The sequence below is a fragment of the Streptopelia decaocto genome, assembly GCF_964273445.1.
Source record: "Streptopelia decaocto genome assembly, chromosome: 2".
NCBI classification, from domain to species: domain Eukaryota; kingdom Metazoa; phylum Chordata; class Aves; order Columbiformes; family Columbidae; genus Streptopelia; species Streptopelia decaocto.
Window position 1 is genome coordinate 153,939,418 of NC_138655.1, and position 15,501 is coordinate 153,954,918.

At 39.4% G+C, this 15,501-nt stretch overlaps 1 protein-coding gene across 1 annotated transcript in view; it reads left to right on the top strand.

The window, feature by feature from the left end:
* Positions 1–15,501, top strand: part of PTPRN2 (protein tyrosine phosphatase receptor type N2) — a gene marked incomplete at both ends in the record, with an annotated part of 645,993 nt that overhangs the window by 585,331 nt on the left and 45,161 nt on the right. The window contains 2 exons of the mRNA XM_082045523.1: positions 738–885; positions 8,592–8,665. Of these exons, the coding sequence (XP_081901649.1) occupies positions 738–885; positions 8,592–8,665 (222 nt within the window). The remainder of the gene's footprint in view (positions 1–737; positions 886–8,591; positions 8,666–15,501) is intronic.

A 15,501-nucleotide genomic window follows, 5' to 3' on the forward strand; every position in this document is an offset into this window, starting at 1 on the left:
GTTGACTTTACTGAATGCCAGGTACAATCTTTAACAATGTATATTAATATTAATTAACACCTTCTCAGTTCAAGACCCTCTCTGTGCCAGTCCCTGTGCAGGACAAGTTCCTAATGACCTGGTGCTTCATCCTGGCAATTTTTTAATTCTCCTTAACAGCTGTATCATTGTTGTGACTTGCATATGTGCTTGAACTTTATTTGTAAAAGCCTTTGGTTTGATATGAACTGTTGTTGTAGTCAGTAATTTTTATCAATGGACTTTTGTTTCTTTTTTCATTGCCTGATGAAAGAGGCATTTGGGATTACACTTTCTAGGTACTGAAGAAGAAATAGTTTTCTCCTGAAGCTCAGTAGCTGGGGCTTTCAAACATTTCTGTTAGCACTGGTATATCTTAGTGTTCTCATTCTGTGTAGCACAAATAAACTTGAAATTGACTCTGTTAAGTGAATGAATTAGCTGTGAAACTGAGTGTGATTTGTCCCCAAAGCTCAGGATTCCCGTGCTCTGATTTTTCACTCCTGACTGTTCTTCCCTTCTGTAAGGATAAAGTCAAAGTATCTGAGCTTTTGACAGTTTGGAAAGCTGGAAATGAGTTGTGAGCAAGTTCTTATTTGAAAAAGCCCTGAATTATACGTTAAGTCTTCCCATTCTGCTTTCCATCCTGAAATACATTATTTTAGCTTACCTTTGAGCTTGGATAAGTCAACGCTTATTAAAGTATTCTTTATTTCCAGTCCTACATGGAAGATCATCTGAAAAACAAGAATCGTTTGGAGAAGGAGTGGGAAGCTCTGTGTGCTTATCAGGCTGAACCCAATGCCACCAATATCGCACTCCAGGAGGAAAACATGCAGAAGAATCGCTCACAGGCTGTAGTACCATGTATGTACACTTTAATTTGGATGATTACATTTTAAGTTCTTCATCCTTTTCTCAATATCCTTTGCACAGTGGTTTCAAAGCTACAGATGACAGGAGAACAGAATACAGAGTAGCATATGTGTGTACTAGAAAACTTATAGCTGTGACTATGGGCTTGGTGCATGTCCTGTTGTCATATCAGACACTGTTTATCTCCTTATAAGTTGCATATATGTTACAAAAATACACAACTCTGTCACATAGCACTGCTGCTGCAGCTGTACCGTCTCATGAAATTCAATAGCCAGAGTGCTTTTCAATGCTGGAATATACTTTCTGTACAAGAGTGGCATCTGTAGCCATTCAACAGAAAGAAGTTTGGCGTGTGTTTAGACAAGTTGGTATCATGTCCATCCAACAATACCAGCAGTCTATAATCAGAGCTAGATGATCTGTTTAGCAGATACTCAGCTGTACTGAACGAGCCCCTTTAGGCTTCAGTGGATAAGCTTGCAAACTGGCTTCTCTCTCTGCTAGGCTTAGGATAAAAAGAAAAAAAAACAGCCAGTGTTTGTATTCCTAGAATATGCTCTTTCCTGTAAGCAGCCACCTTTCTAAGCCTGAAATAAAAGCAACATATTTTTCCTATGCAAATATATGTATCTCATAGATTACGTTAGTAATCTATGGCCACACATTTTATTAAGCAACCAATGAAAAAAACCCTGAAACTGAGAATATATGCACAATCCACAGCAACAAAAATGCTCTCAGTGTGCCCACAATCCAGATGGGTAGCTTGGCAAACATATATAGCTATTTTAATTTTTAAAGTGCCCTGAAAATATTAATTTTCCCTATGAGAGTCTTGAGTAAAGTACCATTCCTCCTTTAGAAATGGGGAAATGACAGGCAACACATTAAGTAAATGTCAGAGCCGAATTTAGAGTGAAGATTCTTTAGAAGTACATGATAATTTAACTGAGCCCATCAGTCCTTGCATATTTGCTTCAGCAGACTTTGGCTCTCTTGTTTATGTAGTGGTTCTTTTTGCCATACTTTGCCGCTTAGGAGAGGAGTTCACTAGTTTGGCAATATGAATTCTCCTGAGTAAATTATGGTGCTGGTTGAAAGCTTTTTGGGGCAACAGCAACAGTTTACTGACTTCCATGTGTTTTGGAATCAGGTCTGTTGAAAACTTTTAAAGGAGTCACCCTGAAAATTAAAGGAGTGCAAGACTTCTGTGCTCTTTTCCATCCTGAAAAAATAGCATTTAACAAACATGATAGGAAGTGAAAATTGCTCCATGATAATGTGTATTGATCCAAGTTAATCTTCCTGCTTAAAGTGTTCTTTTCAATGTGAATTTAGAGCCAGACCATCTTAAGGTGTTCTAAGTCCCTGCTCATAAATTAAGCCAGACTGTTTCTGGTTGCTGCCTTGGAGACAGCATGGGAGCTACAGGTGTTGCCAGAAGCTGCTAATGGTTATTCAGCCCCTGTGGGACATGTGTCTGCATGATAAAACCAGCAGTAAGATAGGGACCCTCTGACTCAACTGTCCTAACTCTGAATCCAGAAGTAGCATAGCTATGGCAGTACTAAAGAGCAGAGGTTTTTAGTTTGAGTGTCATGCCACACTAGTGAGCTGGACTATTTGCAGAGCTGAGATTGTTGTCATCATATGGTACCATGTGGATGAATCAGCCTGAGCTGATCAGACTTCAGCTGACGAGTCTCTGCCATTGCTTCTTCCACAGCAGATTGTTATTCCTGTTCTTCCCATCGCTGAGCCTAGACTGAATCGGTACTACCTGGGAAGGCATTTGGACATGGACAGGGTGGCTGCAGTTTATCTGAACCTTTAATTAGAAGTATTTTAGCACATTTAAAATCCCTTACTACTTTTACAGGAGGGAAATGCTGGGTTTTGGCTTTGCTACAATGTGGGAACTTCTGTTATAGCTATTAGTGCACTGGGAACTTTACTTTTTGACTGAATTGAACAAGATTACCTGACCACACTTTCAGAAGTTGCTGCCCACTGGTAGACAGCTGTCATGTTATATCCTTAAAACTACTTTAATGATGGGTTGACAGTGTGGCATAGAGTTTAAACAATATTAAATTTTGATAAGATGATGGTTATTGTAGGCTCTAAGATTAGACTGATGTGAGAGAGAGCCCAGTTTGCCCACTTTTTTTTTTACTATGTTTGACATTGAAATTATAGCAAGAAGCCACAGATTTGTCTCATAATAAATTAAGAACGAAAGCTGATATGCTTTTGATATGCTGCAAAGTTGTTATGCTACATTCAGTGTATTCTCAGAGAATAATGCCTTGTTAGCATTTCCTTACCCCTTTTATATTCATAAGCACCTTGACAAGGTGGAACAAGATTGCCAATTCATGTAGAAGATTTCATCTTGGGAAGGCTTCAAAGAGTATCATGTTGTCTTTACTTTGTGTTTTCCTTTCTTAACCAGTCTTAAAATAATATGATATTATTTTTTGCTCATTACATATCTGATGTAATTTCTAGCTTAACATTATCTTTAATATCACAGTTTTATCATATCTTACTCTTATACCTATCTTATCTATTTAAAAACAGCTTTTTAAAGTCCCTGGTAGTAAAACACCTTGACACTGCACTTAAGAAATTCCTAGTTTAAAAAATTCTGACCATTGAAGCAATTTGGACATTCTAGATTAACAAAACTGCATCCTTTTGTCCAAACAAAAAGCAGATTGCTGTAATTTAGGGCAATGGGATACCTTTTATTTTCTGTATGAACACATGAGTAGCTCAGTTTGTTATGTCCATACTTTTTCTTCTTGCATCCATCTCTGCAAAATAAAATCATCTTAATAGGGTTAGTACTGTATGTTGTTATTTATGTATACCATAGATACGTGTTGGTATTTTAAACATTTGGCAGAAAACTTCTTGCAGTGAACATCTGGCAAAACCTGTCTACTGTAGCTGCATCTATGGGTCATGGTATATATTAAAACAACCTGCTTACCTCTGTGCTTTGACTTTCCTCCAAAGGACAGCAAAGCATTTGAGGGCAGAGTGTGCAGCCAGAGCACAGCCAGGGGATGTGCACCAAGGATGGGAACACCAGAGCAGAGGGTACTTGCTCTGGCTGTGTGCGTTGTCCGTATTAATAATGCATGTACAAGTACTGCTCTGGAATAAATAAATTTGATTTCAGAATTCAGATCTAAGAGTTCCATTTTGTGCAGATACCTGTGGGGCAAAATAATGATAATCAACAACTTGCGGTTCTTCACAATCTTCAGACTCTTCCACATTTGCTACTCAGTGTTTCTTCACTTTCTTACCTCAGTGTAGTTCTGTGTAGTGCTTTGTATGGAAAAAAAAAATCAGTCTAAATCAAGAAGGAAAAGAATGATGATCCAGGCAGAATGTGCCAGGTTAATTGTTGGCAGATTCGCTCTGCTCTGTGATGCCTGGATTCAGACAACCCAAAGGTATCCATATTCCTTGTTTCCAGCCTTCGTTTGTTGATTCTATTCCTTCAGAAGTATCTGGCTAAAAGGAAACAGAAGATGGAAGGAATTAGGTAAGATGTGAGTCTTATTTTTCCAGGCTTTCAATGCCCCTCTGAAAAACAACAAAAGTAATCAATCTTCATTCATAGATCTTCATTTGCTCTGGCGGGGGGATTGGAGTAGATCTTTCAAGGTCCCTTCCGAACCCTAACATTCTGTGATTCTATGAACAACACCTGGTTTGCATGGAGGCAGCTACATGAGGACATTTGCATCCTAATCTACAATTTCACAGAATCATGCCTAGATAACTTGATTCAATGCATCAGTGTAGGTTTCCACTGATATCTGAGGTGCCCCAAGGATACTCAGGCCAGCACCCAGGAGGGTATAGGTCTCCCATAGAGCCCATGTTTAGTGACTAGCTCTGTGTGGGTACCTTGAATACTTCACGGATCTCAAATGGCACTGGATTCCCGTGTTTAAATGACTGAGTTGAAAGCAAAACATCATATCTATGTGAGTTATTTAAACAGCAACCAATAGTAGAGTGGCATGTCATCTCACAGACTTCTGTTTATCTCACAGCAGCCCTGTGATTAATGAATCACAGAATCACAGAATGTTAGAGATTGAAAGAGACCTCGAAAGCTCATCCAGTCCAATCCCCCTGAGGTTACACAGGAAGGTGTCCAGGCTGGTTTGAATGTCTGCAGAGGAGACTCCACAGCCCCCCTGGGCAGCCTGTTCCAGGACTCTGGCAGCCTTACTGAGAAGAAGTTTCTTCTCATATTTAATTAGCAAAGAGCTGGTCACTGCGGTGGCACAAGAGATTTGCGCAATGGCCAAAAGTTGGTAGTTGGTTTCCAGTGAAATTAATAGCTTTAGGATGGCCTCATATATGCTGTCTGAGCTTCAGGTGCTGGTCTGATAGCACAAATCTTTAGGCCTTGTGTCATACCTGTTATCCTTATACAATGTCTCATCTACAGTTTCTCAAATGGTGTGACATGTCCATGTTTAGCCACGTAAATTAAACCCCATTAGCTGTAACCTAGAAGATACCTGTAAGTAGACTTCAAAAGTTAGGTTTCTCAGTCTATAAATTGAGTTTCTATATACTGCACACTCGTGTGTGTTTTCTTTGTTCTATCTTGTATCCTCTATCCTTTATATTTTATACTTTATGTTTTATATAAATATAAAATACAACATTGTGTTGTCCTTCTCCTCAATTATAGGTTAGTACTACCCTTCCTTAGGAAGCTTGCATCTGCCACACATATCCATCTATACATTTTGCTTTTCTTTCAGCCATGGCTTCTCTGGAGCAATAGCAAATGCACAGTAGTTCAGCATTCAGCAGTAGCTATTGTAGATATTCGAAATGATGACTAGTCATAGCTTGACCAGATTGCAGTAGCTTGTAACAGCATTTGTCTTTTCTCTCACTTCCTTTATACTGTCCGTCTACTCTCCTATTTCTTCATCTTTCTTTCTCACTTTTTAGATTGATCTTATGCATCTTCCTTTTTTGTCATCCCCTTCCTTCCTTTTATTTCCTGCTTCTTTTGCTTCTAACATAATCAATATGCAGTTTACAAAAAAACCCCTCCTGTACATTCAGCATTTTCTCCATTGTTGCTTTTTGTTAACATAACAAACTAGTGTCCGTGGTATATTTTTTTTTCTTCTTTTTCTTTTTCTGCCTGTTTCTGAAGAGCTATTATGCTAGTTCCTAGAAGCTTTGAGGTGATAACAGGCATAGACAAGCACAATCTGTTCATTGTCAATATGAACGCTTGATGCTGCAACTGAAGCACACATGGGTGCAAACTCTTGATATACACAGAAAACACGTGTACAACCTTTTTTGCACACTTTTTCTGAGTGCAAATACAAAGTCTCACCACCTTTTCACTACCCAAGAGTTAACATATCTCACCCTCTGGTAAACACTCCCAAGACAGCAGGGTAATAAAATAGTACATTAAATCAGAGGGTCTGCTTAAAACATTATGTTTTGGTTTTTAAAAAAAAAAAATATATATATATATACATATATATATATCCTGAAGTTACTGATCTGCCATTTGACTTTTATTGGAGAGTCACACTGACATCTGTTTGCTAAATACTGATGAATCACTGTCTGCTCTCTCTCCCTCATCCATTTGAAAACATTTCACACATTTTCTTTGGTGATTAGTTCAAACACTTCTGCTGTCCAATGGATGAGGCTTTTCCTTAGTGCTTACTTAGCTTCAGATACACGAGAGACCACATTTAGTGCATGTAACCTGCCTGTCATCTCTTGCATAGCCAAAAGGTTTCAGAGCTGTAGTTCTTCAAACACTCTGTGACAATGCTTATTGTAAGCCTTTCTATAAAAAACCCTTGGGTAGCCCCAAGATCTCAGATGTCACAAGTTCATTTTTATTTTTCCGGATTTTCTGTGCAGTGGTTTCAAAGTAAGCTGGAAGTGAATATTGTGCATGAACATGTTTTCTATCTCATCTTCTTCATCCTCCTATTGTGTTGAAGCCTTACCAGAGGAAATAATTTTATGTGAATAGCAAAGAATGACTTTTCATTCATTTGATGTGACTTGTTCACCTCTAATCTTACTCCAGAAGAACATTGCTCACGTTGGTGGGTTAAATATTGCTGGTGAGACTGAGCGACTATAAACACACTCGTACAAGCACACCTTTGTCTGTCTCACATATTGAACTGCCATGACATTACTGCTGAATACACCTCAGCAGTGCCCAAAACCTGTGTCTCTGCTTTCCTGTGTGGTACTTAAAATGTTTGATAACTCATTTATTGTTCCTTATTGTTAAAATAATGATTGGTACTTAATAGTTTAAAAAGCCAGCTTGTAATTCTGCTATTAAGAGTGATGTCACAGGCCACTAGACAAAGTACAAAGGGGGAGTGGGTGTGTTCCTCTACTCTTCTGTTGTCTATTTAAATAATTGGTGGAAAGATCCTCTCAAAACCGCAGTATTCGTGTTCACATGGTTATAGAAAGGGCAGCTCCATGACCTCTCACCACAATATACTGTGCAGTGTAGGTTTTCTGTGAAGTATAAATTGTGCTGGCTGTGTATCAGGTACAAGTCGTTTGAGATCCATATGTAAAAACTTAAACATCTCTTGCATAAATTATCTGCATGCAGTCTGGTCTTTTTTTAGTCAATGGGAAGGAACAGGCACTTCTTGAGTGCAATTTGGCCTGTTTGAGACAGCTAAATCAGGATGAGATGACTCATGACATAGAAATATTTCTTTTCTCTTAGCAGAAAGTGAGTCTAGATGACTGGAAGAGATGCAGACATCTGCATTGTCACTGTTGAAACACAGACAACATATATCCTGAAGTAAAAAACAAAACAAGACAAAACACTAGAGTTTGGGGTGTACCAGCTCTAGAATTAATTGATCTAGCACTAGGAAAAACACAAGTTTAAAAGGGATAAAAGAATCTTGACAATGGGCAAACGTGAGTAAGTCTTCTGTATCCAGAACTGCTGTTTTCTTCACTAGTGGTGTCTGAACTGGCTACATTACCAGCAGTATAAAACATCTACATATGCTCCAGTTGTACTACAGGTGCAGTTGTTATCGGCATTTTCTCTTGCTCACGATGATCTCCAAGTGATTTCATCTCCCCATGTCAGCAGAGCAGCACCACACAGAACTGCTCTTTGATCAGGACAGATTAACTTATTGTCCAGCTCTCATCTGTACTTCAGTGTTCCAGCTGTTCATTTTATAGAGAAGCCAGATGGACAAAGTCCATCAGCTTCCTTCTCCCCAGACCCTGAAACACTGGAGTGTTTTCTATAATATTGTTTCTTTTCTAGTAATTTGGCTAGTTTAAATCTTAAACTCCTTGAGCAACAGAGATTCCCCTTTTTCCTATGAGAGGCTGCAGCACATTCTGGCACATCTCATGAAGACACGCTTTCTGATAGTCAGCCTCTGGAATATCTTAGTGCTTCATTCCTGTGTCAGGCGGTGACGCTGTGGCTGTCTCAAGGCTATGCTAGGTTGGGAATCAGGAGAAAATATCCTTTCTGATATTTACTGTTTACCTGTCTTGAAATTCACATTAATCTGACTTTGGAATTTTTTAACTTAAAATGGGTAGAATACTTGTATAGAAACTTTATTTTCTTATTTTCTCCTTTGCAGATGATCATTCCAGGATATGTCTGAAAGGTGAAAATAGCCATGACAGTTCTGACTACATCAATGCTAGCCCAATTGTAAGTACCGTAATTTATGAGAAATAATCCACATAGTCAGTCCGTGTCTTTCCTTATTGTTAAAATATGCTAACTTGTGGCACCTCACTCAGGTTGTGCAACCTCGGGATGTGAGCACCTCACGACTCTGATGCCTCAGGCTGTCCTTTCAAATTGAAGAGAAATAAATCTTCTGTGTGTGCATGCGATACCCTTCAAGTTTGTGTACCAAGAAAACAAAGTCACTAGATGGTCATCATTCTACCTTGTAATACTGTCAGGTTTTCTGTACTTGATATTATTAAGTTACAGGTTATAAAGTTCAACGCTTAGCAGAGGTTTTTCTTCTCTGAGAAGGTAAAACTTGCTTGCTCTTTTTTCCTTTGTCCTACTAGCTAGGAGAAATGGTTTCTGCGGGCATGGAGAGCTGAGCTCCACAGGCTTCTGAACTTCTTCTGCATCAGCAAGTAATATTTCCTCTTACCTTTCTTCCTCTTTTGCCCTACAGATATATAGCTTGGTCCTTCTCAGAGCTTGCTGTTTTGAAAGCAAGGACGTGATCCCTTACCACTTGTGTATTCATTCAAACTGCAAAATAGGTCAATCCAATTTTTGCCTCCAAATGCTCCAACATGGCCCAGCTACCCTTTGTCACCCTCCGTAAGCTGAATATGAATTCTTTATTGTATGCGAAAGATGATAGAGAGAAAAGGTCTCTGTCTTGAGACACGAAACAGGTATGACAGAACCAGTAGCATTGCCCTGCCATAGCATCTCAGTGGAAGTGTCATGATATCCATTTTCACAGAATCACAGAATGTCAGGGATTGGAAGAGACCTCAAAAGCTCATCCAGTCCAATCCCTCCGCTGGAGCAGGAACACCCAGGTGAGGTTACACAGGAAGGTGTCCAGGCGGGTTTGAATGTCTGCAGAGAAGGAGACTCCACAACCTCCCTGGGCAGCCTGTTCCAGTGTCTGTCATCCTCACTGAGAAGAAGTTTCTTCTCAAATTTAAGTGGAACCTTTTGTGTTCCAGTTTGAACCCATTACCCCTTGTCCTATCGCTGGTTGTCACTGAGAAGAGCCTGGCTCCATCCTCCTGACACTCACCCTTTATATATCTGTAAACATTAATGAGGTCACCCCTCAGTCTCCTCTTCTCCAAGCTCCAGAGCCCCAGCTCCCTCAGCCTTTCCTCACACGGGAGATGCTCCACTCCCTTCATCATCTTTGTTGCCCTGCGCTGGACTCTCTCCAGCAGTTCCCTGTCCTTCTGGAACTGAGGGGCCAGAACTGGACACAATATTCCAGATGTGGTCTCACCAGGGCAGAGTAGAGGGGAAGGAGAACCTCTCTCGACCTACTAATCACCCCCCTTGTAATACACCCCGGGATGCCATTGGCCTTCCTGGCCACTTTAAGGGGGAAAAAGGCACTGTGTCCGTGACTGCTATGAGACTGCTAGTATTGGAGTCACTTTTGCTCATGGTTCTGGTTCACGTTAATTGGGCACTAAAAAGTTATTATAGGGAAACTATAAGAAAGAACTTAGGATGGAGAATTAGATCTCACTGCAGTGAGCCATTACTGTCTTATTTTCCTGGAGAGTATCACTCCCCCAGTAAAATCACTTTGTGTGGGCAAGGCAGCTGACAATTTGCAACAGCATGAAATTAAAGGCTGCTTCCTTCCAATGTTGTTGACATTTTTTCTTAAAAAAACTCACAACTACATAGAAACTCTTCTCTGAGGTTTGTTCTTGTTACTTCCCGCAGAGTTCAAAAACTCTTTGCTTCGACCAAATGTTTTATTCAAAGAGTTAAGAAATACACAGAACCCCCAGAAAAAAATGTTCAGGATGATTTTGTCTTTGACTTAGGGTGGAGGGTAAACCAAAGCACCTGCACACTGCAGGGCTTGCCAGCTGCCATTTTAGAAGACAGAGTGGATGCACGCAGATTAGAGCAGGTTTTAGAATACTTTTAAGTATGTCTCTGACTAGACCAAATTCTAGCTGGCCCCAGGATCAGGAGATCAAAGTAACCTGCCACCCCAAGGAATATATATCCTGCTTGTAAAGTCATGCACAGAGGTCCAGCTCCAGGGCTTCAGCACTGTTTGTCTGTCTTCAGGGAGCATTCAGTGAGTTATGTTTGGTCAAGCCTTAATTTGATAGTAGAACCTGAGAGGTTTTGTGGCAAGCAGAGGAGTGGGAGGTGTTAACTGGAAGTGTGATATTGTGTTCTTGTAAGAGTTTGGTTGTAATTTGCATGGCTACAGCAGGGTGCAGAAGTGAAATTACAGCATCTGTAGACAGTGCTAAACCAGGTTCAGTGTTGGCAGTAGTACAGATGCTGTGTTTTTACCAAAAAACCAAGATGGGCTTTTGCAACCTGTCCAAAAGTCTGTGTAGATGCAGCTTAACTGTTTTTAGTACACAAATTTGCTTGGGGAAGGGTAAATTCTTGAATGTGTGTATATGCCTGTTGCGATTCTAATTCTGGATTATAGTGTAACTATTCCCTTAATTATGCTGGAAAGTAATAAATTAAGTGGCGTTGGAGGTAGAGAGTCAAGACCAAGATACCCCATTGATACAACTGGGAAGAGATTTGCTTTGTGAGAATATCCAAAGCTAATGCAGGCAGAAGCTCTCTGCTTCCACAGCTTTTACTCTTATGGTTTTACAGGGAGTTGTAATTTTGCCCTCCCATACAGCGCTTAATAAGGGTGTTTTCTTCTACAAGGTTAGAAGATATTACTTTTTTTCTAGCTTTCCCAGACTAAAGAGTTTTGTTCAATGAAACAAGTCACACTGATGAAGCAAAAATTCTGATGGTTCTCTCTATATCTCTTACACAAATATTTCTATGCCCAGAGATAAGTAGGTGCACAAGTGTTTCATTGAGTTGGGACAAGCATCCGGTATCTTGCATAGCCATGAAAAGCTGGCCAAGAGTTCCTCTTGAGTTCCTCTTCTTCATGGTAGGACAGGGACTCTGCTGTGTGGGAAGAAGTGCCACAGCCCACATTTGTGTAGATGACCCGTTACTCCAAGGAAAGAGACGCTCCAGATGGTTTTTTGAGTTCATTTCACTAAGTCAATAGTCATTTTGCTATTTTGAAAGCAGTAGTTAAAATGTGTGTTTCCTGAAGCTGATGCAGTGGAACGTTGGTAGGAGGAAATCACTACTTTGCAAGCCCGTAGTTTGGAAAGATTCCCTGCAAACTGTTTCGTTTCAGAACAAATTAAATATCTTCAGGTTAGTGTAACTGTGTTTGTTAATCTGTTATAGTTTTTGTATAATTAGTAGAATATAGGAGCCTCTGCTCTCCCCACTTTGGAAGCCTACTGGACTATTATACTGGACCCTCGAAGTATCAAGTAAATATTGCAGCAGCAATATTTATGGTGGCTGTACAGCTGTTGCAGCCTGAGCTGGACATACATGCTGCTACTACTGCTGTTTATTTGAGCCCTTTTCTGTTAGCAGACACACATTTAATCAATGTCTTTTTAGGTGTACAGTGGATGTGGGCTACCAGTAAGTCTGCCTTCATTTGCTCTTGCAAAAATCCTTCCATTTCTTTCCTTCAGACTGCTGCCTTTCAACTTAAATAACCTCAGCAATTATCATGTCAATACAGGGATGTTTCTGATGCATTTGCGTCTTGCAGTGCTTGGGTTAGGCGTGAGCATTGTAGTGAGCTGCAAGATGGGCATTAATAGCGCAGGATCAGTACGGTCTGAACTGACTAGAAGAGGATCTTTCCTCCCTACATGTGTGAGCTGTCTGGTGAGGGAAGAGTGTAAAATAAAGTAATTATATTTGAGCTTTGGAAGGGGAGGCTTCCAGTCGTGTACATGTCACTGGGTATCTCCAGCTTCTGGGTCAGTGGTCCAGTCTCCAGCTGGGGCTCACTCAACCTTAAGTTTAAATGAGTGCAGCAGCACACCGTAAAAAAATCCCGTGCTAGACAATGCGCTGGCCACCTGCCCACATCCTTTCAAAGAATGGTACCCCCCTCAAGACCTCCTTTCTTTCCAATATGTTGTGAAAACTGGGGATAGATTGATGGCCTCACCATGGCTGCGAGTGGGTGAGGAGAGTCAGCAGAGATTTAGTCCAAGTTCTTCGCCATGGTCTTTAATTTCACTGTAGTGTGAGGCCAGGCAAAGTGAGTCCTTGGGAGAATTTGCAGGGCAAAGTGGGGTAGAAATCTGTTCCCTCCTCTCTGAAATAACATAAAGTACTATGATAATAACTCTACTATCAGCAGCTGAATGAAAGGCTTGCAATTACAGCACAAGGAGACCCTGACTGTGCAGAATAAAACTGTGATAATTACATCTGTCATATTTGTACTTAGTCCTCATTAAATTTCGGGAAAATCATCCAGTAGTAAATAATGTGCAATCTTTGCTTTTAAATCAGAGGTCATGAAAGTAAATAGGAATTCTGTTTTTCCTCATATGGTGTCTGAGAGAGAAAAAAATCCCATCAAGTACATTTAAAAACTCAGTTTGCTTATTATTGAAGACACCAGACTGAGGAATGTCATTAGCATGACAGTTTGTTCAAACACAGCATACAAATTTCATCACCAAGAATAGACTCTGAAAATCATAATGGCAGTCACAACCGGATTTACTTCTTTCATTCCATTAGGGGTTTTAAAGGAAGGATTTAAAAATTGTTTTAAATTTTAATTCAAACATGAACATGAGGGCTAGTCTACCTTTTTAATTTTAATGCTGAGATGAATGTGATTGCAAATTTCATCTGCATTTAATGGATACACCTTCTTTTACAAAAACAAATATATTTTTCTTTAGTGACTGTGTATACTCTGTGTAACAAATACATGTATAAAAGTAGATTTTATTGGTATTATAAACACAATAAATCTGGAAACTACCCAGTAGCTGGGATCCATATGAATTTTTAAGGCATTCAACTTTTTTTCCACTATATTTATCCTACACTACATCTCATTCTGATCTCATATGGTTTAGGAATATTTCAGCTGGACTCAGAGGATTTAGATCAAGGCAAATATGGTGTGACTGAGACCACATCTCACCTAGTTTCTTTCTTTGTGGAAAGTATGGATCTGACAAGCTGAGGGGGAAGGTAAAGGACAGCAATGAACTGGAGTATCATTTCCAGGAGATTTCAAAATGGTCCTTGATGCCTATTGACTCCTTTACTTCAGTTTATAGTTTTAGACGACTGCTTAACAAGCATCTACATGTACCACTCTCAAGTCCAAATACAATACATTTGAGGATTTACTCCCAGAATGTATTGATTTTGCTGTATTTCATCAGCATTATCAGTAAAATCAAACAGCAGCATGATCTCTATCTAAAAACTCAACAAAATTCAGACTTCTTCAGGGAATCCTTGCAAAGTAAGGCAAAGATAAGGCAACCGGATAGTAGAACTCTTGCAGGAAAAGCTAAAGGAGTAGCTTTTATTCTCTAGTAAAGCAAAGGTGGAATTGTGGTCTGATTTTAATTTAACAATGATGCAACTAATTGTGATATATGTTCTTTCAATATTTTCCTACATTAAGGTACTGTAGGTCAACTTTCATTACAAAGTCCTGTAGAAAACCACGAGTCATGCCACTAACCAGTCTAATATATAGGGACTTTGTGGTTCAGTTTTCTGAAGTATTTATTTTCCAACAGTAAATCTGAAGGCTCCTCCTTTTTGTTTCCATTTGCTTTTCACAGGGGTAGCGACAGAAATCGCCACATTCAATTGCATGGTCAGTTACAGTAATCCTTGATCCCTTTCTTTCCCTAATACAAAATCATGGAAAAAATAAATTGAAGCATTATCAGCAGACTTGCCTTTGTTGTACTGCAGCAGAAAATGAGAATTCCACCATAGCAGAACAGTTGTAATAATTGCAGCTCTTTCTTTCTCCAAAATGGCTGTTCGATCCAATGCTGATGTGAGTCTCGTGAACTTTGTGCTTTGATAGGGGCACAGAGGGAAAAATGTTGCTCTTTTTGAGCAGTTACTATTAGAGTGATTCCTGAAGGTTGTTCTGATGTAAAATGCTAGCAAACAGTCGATTTTTGTTTTAATACTTGATATTATGGAGCCTGCTGTTCTCTGTCTTCTCTGGAGAATACATTTTCTGTTTTATTTTCATGAAGTGAGAAATCTGAGGGCTCCTTGAAAGAAGATAATGACTAGTGACATAAAAAAAAGCCTTTTACTTGATCCTTGATTAGTTAGTTTAAAACCCATTACTGACTTCATTTCTTTATTCAAACTTTTGTTAACTTTGATAGATTAAGATGCCCTTGGTGTTCTTGGTGACCTTGAGAGAATAAAAAGAACAAAACAAAAACATTCAAGAACCATCCCTTGCAGTCATCTACTCATGTCAAACTGAATGTGACCAGAGTAGTGATTTTTCACAGTTTTCTATGTGGCCTTTAAAACAGTACATATAATAGAAAATGGATGAAACCAGGAATTTCATTTAATTAGTTTAATCTTTGTTCTTATTTTTGTTCAGTTAAAGATCATTTAATAGTGTGATATGGCTTTCTGCCATCTTCTATTTGCTCCAAGCAAGAAGAGTTTCTGCTCATAATTGTTTTCTGTGCAACACAATGTGCTTGGAATGTAATAATTGTAATTGTCTTTTGAATTATTGTTAAACTGCTGATACACTTCACTACACTGTGCTTATTGTAATGTTTGCCACGTTCCAACAGCACCTTTGTGACAGAAGTTGATTAATGCTGAAATGCCAAGATTGGCCTGTTCCTGATTTATCAGTCGAATGTTGAGAAGTATTTCCTCCATGACAGCGCTATTTGCATCAT